The sequence below is a fragment of the Anastrepha obliqua genome, chromosome 4 (genome assembly GCF_027943255.1).
Source record: "Anastrepha obliqua isolate idAnaObli1 chromosome 4, idAnaObli1_1.0, whole genome shotgun sequence".
Taxonomy (NCBI): domain Eukaryota; kingdom Metazoa; phylum Arthropoda; class Insecta; order Diptera; family Tephritidae; genus Anastrepha; species Anastrepha obliqua.
Window position 1 is genome coordinate 84804950 of NC_072895.1, and position 11300 is coordinate 84816249.

The following is an 11300-nucleotide window of genomic DNA, read 5'->3' on the forward strand; positions in this document are numbered from 1 at the left end:
TGCCCCCTATTCAACACCTTCACATTGAGGCACAAATGCTCCCTGTAATGGAGCACAATAAACTGCTCTGCAAGCAGATTCTGCTGGGGTGCTGGGAGACCGTAACCACCTTCTTAAGCTCCCGCCATGTGAATGCCGTAATCGGAGACCAAACACCACCTATTGCAGATAAAGAGCTCCAGCTTCTCCGTGAGACGCGCGTAACATTGGCACAACTACTTTCTTAATACTGTAGCAGGTTAAACTCCTACTTATACAGAATTGACCCCGCCATACCAAACATATGTCCGGCATGTGAAGATACTCTGTACGACACTAACCACCTTTTCACATGCCCTCTAAAACCTACTCCTCTAACACCCCTCTCCCTCTGGACCCAACCCGACGAAAGCGCATTATTCTCGTGGGGCAATGAACAAGTAAGCAGCAATTTACAGTCCTCAAGTCGCACAATTAGAACATTTCGATGAAGAGCTACCAGCTGATGCATCATCTTTCGAAACCGGTGTAGTTTTATCTCAATGTAAGCATGAAGGGAGAAAGCACCCAATTGCTTTTGCATCGAAAACATTACTCAAAAAGCAACTTAAATCTAGGCAGATTGAGAAAAAAGCTTCGCAAACGTGTTTGGAGCTCCAAAGTTTCAACAATACTTATATGGATATTATGCGAATCGCCGCATTAATAGAAATAATTTCGAATGTAGAAAATTCTGTACTTATATACATATATAATTGGCGCATACACCCTTGTTGGGTGTTTGGCTGAGCTCCTCCTCCTATTTGTGGTGTGCGTCTTGATGTTGTTCCACAAATGGAGGGACCTACAGTTTCAAGCCGACTCCGAACGGCAAATATTTTTATGAGGAGCTTTTTCATGGCAGAAATACACTCGGAGGTTTGCCATTGCCTGCCGAGGGGCGACCGCTATTAGAAACCACTTTTTCTTAATTTTGGTGTTTCGCCGAGATTCGAACCTACGTTCTCTCTGAGTTCCGAATGGTAGTCACGCACCAACCCATTCGGCTACGGCGGCCAAATTCTGTACTTAGTCAAAGTTTTTCAAATAGGGTATACACCCATTTTCGAACAAATTCAAGGATCGTTTGTAGACGTAGATGTGTAGACGCATATGTATGCATTCATGTGTCAACAAAACGAGCTACTTGCGTTTGTCGCGTCAGCTGCGGGCTTAACGTCTTCGAGAATAACGCAGTGCCCGCAGTATTGTGGAAAGCGCCGTTGAACATGGAGTTATTTATAAACGAAGTACGCAAGAGAGAGCTCTTGTGGAATAAGAAGAAGGTACCTTTTGCGGTGCAACAAAAAATAGCAGCGGACAAGCTTTGGCAAGAAGTGGCCAATGCGTGTGGTATCTCAAGTGAGTACATTTTTTTTAATATATCTTCATATGTGTAGACAGTACAGGCGTGAAATAAAGGAAGCCAGTTGTCGCTATTGCTGCCAGTAAGATTAGTAAGTAGTCAAAGAACTAGTTTTTAAAGACGTATATATGTATGTAGGCACCAAAAAGTTTAGCATTTATTTCTCATTTCTCTTGTTCGTTAGTCGTTAGTCGTTAGTATACGACGGCGCAGTAATTATACTTATATAAGTATGTGCATATGCATGTATGTATACAAGTAGCTCGAAAATATGTACACTCTCTGGTTCGGTAAGGTCTATTATACAAATGCTTGTACATACATAAGAATGCGTGCATGTTATCATGCATGCGTATGTGTGTGTATATTGCATTTGTGAAACATTGGAGACACAATCGTGGAAACGTGTTTGGCCTATTTCAGGCTGTCATTGTTTTATTGTTGGTGTGTGAATGCGATTTGTTAGCATTTTGAAGTTTAAGAGCTGCGATCCTACAACAAAGATGCTTTTATGTGTACGGTCGTTAATACTCTATACTCATGCGTACTAGGGACTACAATAAAACTTTTATCACACAGTAATTGCCTGCAACGGCCCAGTGGAGTTGAGACAGATATAGACATACCTATACGAAAATTTTCAGAATACTTTTGCTTATACCAGATAAGCAGAGTATGTTGAGGTACTCGTATCGCAACAAAACTTGAAGTGCGTGAAGCCTTCGGTACAAGTTGTGTTGCTAGTTAAAAAAAGGAAAATATTATACGATATGTATTCAAATAAGTAATGAAGAAAATTAGCTGAAAATCAGTATAAGGACAATCTCAAAGATAGAGATTAGTTTATTAAATTTGTGTTATTTGGTAAACGATCGTGACAGCGTCCACTATTGCTACAGACTTGTGTTAAGGCTTTAGATCACTAGAGTCGATGTCAAAAATATTAGATTTAGGAAACTAAAATTTTAATGCTCTCTGAGTTTTCTTGAAGAAATATCTGCATAATTCAGATGTAAGGAACCAGAGTGTCTTAAATATTTGCTCATAATATGTTGCACAGCTTAGAAAACCACCAGATAGCATCACGAGAATGGCACTGGGCTGGGACCCGCAAGATCAGTTGACGAAATTCGATGTTGCGCCAGCTAGCAGATGGTGACATTACATGGGACGGTGTAAAAACAACAGCCCAGAACCGTGTACGATGGAAGAGTCTTGCAGAGAACCTATGTTCCCGAGCGGTGTAAATAAGGAAACAAATAAATTTTGCACAGCCGACTTGAGGTTGGAGCTAGAAGCATACGACGATGGTGCGAGTGGAACGGCTTTTCATTGTATTCTGACATCCGGATGGGCATGACGAAAGGTTGATTGATGATTTGATCTCATATATGACTGATAGTTTATCCCCTACAAGTCGGCAGTCGAAACTGATATATTTCTTACCGTCGAACTTGATCGATAATACATACATACATACATATACATTAATATATGTACAGCATTAGGCAATATGTAGCACGTAAATAATTTTGATTAAGTTTTGTTGTTATTGAAGTAAATATTTGTTCGATCTCCAATCCAACAAGCATATTTCTCAAAGCGAAATCGCAACAAACTTTGAAATTAATTATACTCCGGATTGGTTGACTGGTTGAAGTGTTGATTCACCAAGTATCCAATTAGTGTTTCCGCAGCATTTTGTTGCCACTTCCTCGCTACCATCCAGTTATACGGTTATTCCTTTATTACTATATCCAGTCTGTGCGATTGAGAAACTTTATAAGATTGTTTATGTCTATACCGGACATCTCTTCGAGGTTTTCAAAATGTGATTTGCCAAGGGTTAACATTTTCGCTTTCCACAGGGCAGAGCGTTCGCAGAGGAAGTGGTAGATAGTTTCCTTTTTCTTCGGTTGTATGACCGTATACATTGTAAGGTACACCTATTTTAGCTGCCTACTCTCCTATGGACCAAACCCAGTTATAACCGCCGATAGTCTTCAGGTATCCCTTCGTTTCAAATTAGTATTGACGTTTGTTTGTGATTGTAGGTGGGCTATAATGTTCTGCTAACTTTACATGTTGTCTGATCTCCGCGATTCGGAGTTATTTTAGAGAGTTCGTCCGCTTTTCCGTTTTCTTCAATGTTCCGGTGTCCCGGGAGCTATTCTTGCTTTGTTCCACCAGTTTAGAGGTTGTTGTCGCTGAATCCAGCGACTGGATTGCAGCGTGGTAATCCGAAAGAATAGCGATATTGCACTTACCATAAAAGATACGTCTGCTATTAGTGGCCTACAAGCTTCCCCTGTTGCTAATACTTCCGCCTGGAAGACACTGCAGGCATTAGGAAGACTTACAGATTTTTCAATTCTAAGTCCATCCATTTTGAACCATCGGTGTGGGCCGCAGTTTCGAAGTTGTTTAGTGAAAGTTCCATACCCCATTCCTCCCGAGATGGAAAGAGAGTGTTCAAATTCTTGCTGAATGTCACCGTTGGTACGATGTAATGAGTTCTCCCCGAGGTGAACTGAGTTTGTCGCAATAATAGACTGGCATAACCATACGTTTTTTTTTTTCTTCCAATGACCCCCTTCATTTAACTTAAATGCACTCATGGTTGAACATCGGAATCAGTGAATCGAAATTTGCACCTTCAAAAGCTTTGCTGTGAAACGGCTATAGAAGTAGTCCTGTGGGTAAAAAAAACAGTATTTTGCGTAAATATGCAAGAGTTCCAAAGCATCGCCTCCACAAGAAAATGAGTGCGTCTTTTGTATTATGAGCGAAGCCATTCGAGCTGCAGAAACTAGTCCAATGAGGCAGAGTAAAGTTGAATACACGCATAGCTGATTGCGTGATGAACGAAGAAAAACACGTCGAAACTCTTCATCATTTCTTTTTGTCGTTTGATGAGTTTGAATTCAGCGATACAAAACTTGCATCTCCACGCACGATGCCACATCGCGAGGTATGGAATGTTTAAGTATAAAGCAGACAAAAAATATATTCTGTGACGATTTTTTAGGTTTGTTGCATACATTGGTAATAGTATGTTTTTTACGCTGATTTGACCAGGCCGTGGATATTCAGGCAAACTTCTGTTGCTGCACCTCGTAACGTATGGAAGCCGGGGAGACGAGGAAAGGAGAGGGGCACCGAGTTGACGTGCTCGATCAACATGCTTTGTGGTCTCGTTCTTCTCAATGTTGTTGCCGACTCTGTACTAAAACCAAAAATAACTGAAAGCAAAGGAGTTGACGTGTTGCAAACCCGATGGGCAACACCAAAAGATAATTCGCAAAGTTGAAACAACAAAAGTCTCCCTGTATGTACGTATTCTTACAAATAAGACTAGTAAGTGAACTTTTTGAGCTGTAATGTGCATAAAATGCTAATTTAAAATTCGAACCATGTGTGAATATTTATAATACTAACTGTTGTTACTGAACACTGTTTGTACTCATTAAAAATTTCACTCGCGTTCATATTGTCAATTGTCAACGCAAACGAAAGGATGAGTTATAATAAATTAATTATTATCCAATCTTACGAGTTGGCGCTGGCGCTTATGAGCTTTAGCTGTGTGGACGTCTTAACATAAATGTATGTACGAGGGAGGTTCAATAAGTACTCGTGTTAGAAATAAAGACAACATATTTTCAAACATTTTTTTATTATTTTTGAACGTAGTCTCCTTTTAGAAAGATTAACTTTTCCCCACGCTCCGGCTATTTTTTTAACCCCTCCAAAGAATAAAATGTATCGAACTCTCTTAAATACGCCTCAGTTTCGGCGTTCACTTCCTCCGCGTGTCATTTCTTCATATTAAGGAACAAGAAAAAGTCGCAGGGAGCCAGATCGGGTGAATACGGGAGGTGCGGCAGCAATTCATAACGCAATTCATGCAGTTTGGCGGCGACAACTCCGGATGTAGGTATGTGCTAGTGCGTTATCGTGCTGAAACAGTACCTTCTTTTTCGCCAAATGCGAACGTGGCTTCTTCAATTTTTTGCGAAATCGGTCCAATAACTCACTTTAGTATTGTCCAGTGATCGTTCTTCCTTTTTCTAAAAAGTTATTGAGGATGACGCCGTTCGCATCCCAAAAAATCGTCGCCATGACCTCTCCGGCCGATGGGACTGACTTCGCCTTCTTTGGTGCAGATTCACCGGGAGAAAACCATTGTTTTGATTGTTGCTTAGTTTCTGGTGTGAAATGATGAATCCGGGTTTCAGCAACGGTGAGAACTCGACGCAAAATTCCTTCGCATCTCATTTAAATTACTCCCCGCATTCGCGTTGTCCACGGTGAGCAATCACGGCACCCATCGGACCGACAATTTTTTCATCGCCAATTTATCATGTACACTATTCATTGCCATTCGGGTCGACACACCTATGGCCTGTGTTACTTCGCGCACTTTCGTTCGTGGATCAGCGAGAATCATGTTGAGGAGTTTTTTAATGATTTTCTCGGTATCCACTTCTGCCGGGCGTCCTGGTCGCTCGAAAAACGATGTTCAAAATCAAAAATGGATGTTCCCACACGTTTAAATTCGTTGAACCAATATCTAATTGTGGTCATAGATGGCGAAGCGTCTCCATAGACAGGTACTGCTTTTTCTCATCTTAGCGAAAATCACGAAACACCTCTTACTCGACTAGCTGCCAAATCCAAATTAACCTATTAATCAGCCTGAAATTTGTTTTACCGTCGTTTGATAAATGGTAGCACACGATGCTAACACCAGCTTCCCTCAGGAACGCCCTCTGTCATCAAACACAGGTACTTATTAAACCGCCCTTGTATCATAAGTCAAGTTTTTCAGTGCAAGTTGAACTATGCTTTCCAGTTAAACTAAGTTGAAACACCCAATTCTGCAAGTTCGAGCGCAGTTTAAAAATTCACCACAGCTAAACTAAAGCTGCCTTAAAACGACCTGTATACCTATCCGATCAAAAGCCTTGGCAAAATCCAATGAAAGGAGCAAAATATGATTTCTCCTTGATAGAGCTTCGGAAACGAAGTGATTAAGATATAAGAGAGCATCAACCGTACCATGCCCCTTCTTGAAGGCAACTTGATTGTGGTGGATGAGCTTATTTGCCTGCACATACCATGATAGTCTAGTAGCAATGATTTTTTTCCATTAATTTCCCTAAGCAGGGAAGAAGAGGAAAGTTGGAATCAGAAGAGGCATTAGAGAAGTGGACGGCTAACTCTAAGGCTATATCATGGGGATATAATGACTTAAGGGAAGTAATAGAAGAGGTTTTTCCTCCCACCAGTAAGTTTTTTATGTCATCCCATATCCTTTTTGAGTTGGATGAAGAAGAAATACTGCTGATGAATTTTTGGAAGCAGCGGATCTTAGACTTTTTGGCACTGCGTCGATAAAGTGCATTGCATTTTTTGTACAAGATAAGATTTGATTGGGTCCGACTGCGCTTGAAATTATGCCAGGCGTTCTGCTTCTTAGTTCTTAATGTTGAAAGATCGCTGTTCCACCACAAAGGAGCAGGCTTGATCGGCTTTATTGTAGAAAGTGGGATGGATTGATTTGCTGAGGAACGGATTATTTTTTGGATTTTAGACATTTCTTGGTTGATGTTAGATGAAATAGGGAAAGAATAAGAGAGAGTTTCGCAAGCAGACTCAAATTTGGACCAGTCTGCTCGGTTAGTTTTGAAATAGATTCTGGGTTTGAAAATGGTTTGGGGCGGGATATTTGGATTTTGGAGAGGATAGGGAAATGATCACTACCGTGAAGATCATCAATGCAGATCCATGATACTTTGGAAGAGAGGGATGCAGAACAAAGGGTAAGGCCAATATGTGTAAAAGATGAATGAGTGGAAAAGTGGGTGGGATAACGACGTTGGAAACTAGGATGGAATGTTCAATTGTTCGAGCTTTTGAGTTGGAGGAAACGGAACAGACCTAGACAGGGCTCCAAGCATTAAAATCACCCGCTACAATAGAGGAGGAGGGAATTAAGTTGTTGAAATCTGTTGCGCAAATCGATTGATTAGGAGGGGAATAACCGCACAATATTGTGATTTTGTTGGAAGTTTGTAGTTCAATTGCTAGAGAAGCAATATTGGATTGGGGGAGAGAGGATAGGTGAGGTAGGTTTCTTCTGACAAGGATGCCAATGCCCTGTTTGTTAGACTTAATATGTGTATGATCCTAAAAATTACCAACACAAGCTTTTTGGGAAATGAGGAGTGACGTTGTGGGCAAGGTGAGTTTCATTTAATAAGATGACGGAGGGGTTATGATTTTTGATTAAAATTTCCAAGTCAATATAATTATTAAAGTAGCCATTCATATTCCATTGCAGAATAGATAGCATATTGAGACTATAAAAGAAAAAATGAGTAAATTAACATAACGGGATTAGATCTTAGAATTAGGGAGGGAGGATCGATACTTCAGCTTTTGAAAAAAGTGGAGAAGTGGTGCATTTACCCATATCGGAAGGGGGATTGGAGGAGGATAATCCAATCAATGAGAGAGGGGGGAGAGAAGGGGCGAGAGGAGAGTCGGGAGGAGATGGAATGGTGAGAAAATACACTTTATTTAATAGTAATAGTTTTATTTTGAGATATACTTGTAGTTTCTTTAATATTGTTACTTGAAGCTTTTGCTACACTTGCAAACGAGTTTGGGTTTGGAGTAGGAGGAATTTGATGATTATATTTTTTGATCACGTCACGCATACTGCATTTATTTATGGTTTTAATTTTAAGTATTTCTTTTGTTTGTTGAAGCTTAGGACATAAATTTGAGGAAGAGGGATGATCTGATTGGCAGTTAGCGCACATAACTTTAGTGCATTCGGAAGGAGAGTGTGGGGGGAGGTTGCACGTGGCACAAATTGCTGAGTTGCGACAATTTTTAGTGGTGTGGCCAGGAATCTGGCAAACCTTGCAATGCATGGGGTTCGGGTAATACGGACGGACGGATAAAGTTCTCCAAGCGACTTCAATTTTGTCTGGCAGGTTGTATTTATCAAATGTTAGTAAGATTGCGCCAGTGTATTTGCGAACGCCCGCGCTGATCTTGGAGAATTTGAAAGCTGATTTAACACCATTTTCCTGAAGTCCTTCAACGATCTCTTCTTCGGACGAGTGAGAAATAAAAGGAGCATATATTGTACCTTTGACGCAGTTAAGAGATTCATGTAATTTAACTGTAATATCTGTAACGCCCGGCAATTTGTTGGCAACTAGGAATTTGTCAGCGATTTTCTTATTTTTAACAAGTAACAGCAGAGAACCGTCGCGAAGCTCAGTAATATTGTTGACTTCTTTACTTATTGCTTGTATGCTCTGTCCAAAACAGGATAAAGTTGTCAGCGGTTTCTTTTCATCCAGGGCTCTGATAACCAAGAACCGGGGGTCATACGTTTTGGTGATTGGAAGTTCAGGAAATATATTCAGTGAAGAAATTTCAGGTTTCTTGCGTTTGGCTTTAGGTGACGGAGACAACAGGGCGAGCCTATTGTTTCCAAAGTTAGTGGCCCCAGGGGCCATAGTAACAAATCGGTAATTAAATTTTATCAAATTTTCAATAATATGCACTAACTAAACAAAAGATCAAGCGACCGAAAATAATAGGAAAAAATATAACTGTACAAATGCGGTCGTTGGTTAAACATACTCAAAGAGAATGCTCGAAATATCACGGCGGAACGAAAAAAGCGACTGTACGCTGCGAGAGTTCGTTGGTGACTAACCTTTTCACTTTATCTTATTTTTTTGTTCGTCTCTTCGTCATGGAGCGATTAAATGATAGTTGCCTACTGATTTTCATATCTTTTACTTTTTCTTTACTTCAAATAATTCTGACTAAGTGCGGCCGCCGTAGCCGAATGGGTTGGTGCGTGACTACCACGGAAATCAGAGAGAACGTAGGTTCGAATCTCGGCGAAACACCAAAATTAAGAAAAAGTGGTTTCTAATAGCGGTCGCCCCTCGGCAGGCAATGGCAAACCTCCGAGTGTGTTTCTGCCATGAAAAAACTCCTCATAAAAATATTTGCCGTTCGGAGTCGGCTTGAAACTGTAGGTCCCTCCATTTGTGGAACAACATCAAGACGCACGCCACAAATAGGAGGAGGAGCTCCTCCCAAACACCCAAAAAGGGCGTAAGCGCCAATTATATATATATATATATATAATATATAACAATATATATAAGTGCAAAAATAATGTAAGAAGGGAGTGGTATAAAAAATAATTAAATAATTAAATAATGTTGAAAAAATACTGATATATTTTTAGAGATGCATATCCACTTTGTCTTGCCATAAATTATGTGACAAATTTTACAATGTATAGGGTAAAAACAAATTCCGTTTTTGATGAGGAGAGACCAGGACCCGGAGAGGGACCTGGACTCGATAGTAATTCGAATTATATGATTTAGACATAATTGGAAAGGGCCCGCATTTGCAAATCTTCCCCCGGGGACCGGGTATGCTCCCTACGGCCCTGATTATAGATTCTTGCCTTTATAAGTTCTTTACAGGTGGTCTTCTAGGGAATCAAGAATTATGACTACTTCGCGTTCCTCCTCTTCCCATATAAACAGTTGTGGCGATATTCTAGGAGGCATACATTGTACTTGCTCCTGCATCCTTTGTTCTAAAGTTGGGAACTAGCAATAGATTCGGCAGATGAGTTTTCTCCCTCATGTTTTCAAGGCCCAGAATTTAAAATACTTGTTTCGTTTTTAAGCACATAAACTACCGAATAATAATTCAAATTATTTATTTTTCATTTTTCAGAGTCAACAGCTAAATGTAAATGGCGAAGTTTACGCGATCAATTTATCAAGGAGCTGAAAAAGGTGCCAGTCTACACTTCTGGAGAATCCTATTATATCGAAGAGAGGGAAAAACCGAAATGGATGCACTTTAACAATTTGATTTTCCTTCTAAATACACACACACCAAGTAAACAGGTTATTGATATTAGATCGGAATCCATAATTGACATTCGCTCCAACGATTCTGCTAGTTCCAGCGATGATATCAAAAGCTCAACCGAAGATATTGCACCTACTATACCGCCGCTAGTACCCGCTGATACTACACCCAAATATACCATACCCAAGGATACTATACTAATCGATACTATACCAAAGGATACTATACCCATAGATACTACCCCCAAAGATACTATACCTACAGATAATACGTTTAAAAGTATTAGGAAAATTTACACTCTGGATGAAGTTAATGAACCGAATTTGTGTGTGGCACAATGGGAAGAAGAATCTGACGTCAGTGTTTATGATGAGAGCAAAAGACAAGTCGAAGGTTTTACGCCCCCTATGGTAGTGATAAAGCCTCAGCCTTTAGATCCTACCTTAGTAGGTGTCAAGAGGCCTTACCCTTCAGAAGAAGATAATGATTTGGATGCGTTACATATGGCGGATGAGCTCCATAAATGCCAGCCGAAAAGATCACACCAATCAGATAATAAACAGGATCCTAAAGGTTTACCTAACACCGTTGAGGAGAATGAAAATTTACTATTTTTCCGGTCACTTTTACCTTTTATGAGTAAATTGGACCCCATGCAACAATTACGCGTGCGAATGCGGTGCCAAGAAATCATCTTCGAAGAATTGGCAGCAAAAAGGGATCAAGGCGGCTTACGTTGATGGATTTTGATTACATCGATTCTTTTTTTTATTTTTTAACTAATTTTAATAAATAGACATAAGCATTTGGCCTTTAAAAATAAAACAACAATAATGTAAATATTTATTCGATAACAAATCCAAACGGTTCAGAAACAAATCGCAAGCAGCCTGAATGTGACTAGTAGGTATTTTGGTCCACTCGCGGATAATGCCTTTTTTCAGCGTCTCGAGACTGGTGAATCTTTTAGTTCGAACCT

At 40.1% G+C, this 11300-nt stretch overlaps 1 protein-coding gene across 1 annotated transcript; it reads left to right on the forward strand.

The window, feature by feature from the left end:
- The first annotated feature begins 1247 nt into the window (after window positions 1-1247).
- Window positions 1248-11061, forward strand: LOC129244252 (uncharacterized). Its single transcript, XM_054881869.1, has 2 exons — window positions 1248-1380; window positions 10181-11061. Exons 1-2 carry the CDS (start codon window positions 1248-1250, stop codon window positions 11059-11061), a joined length of 1014 nt encoding a protein of 337 aa, XP_054737844.1.
- Window positions 11062-11300: the final 239 nt, after the last annotated feature.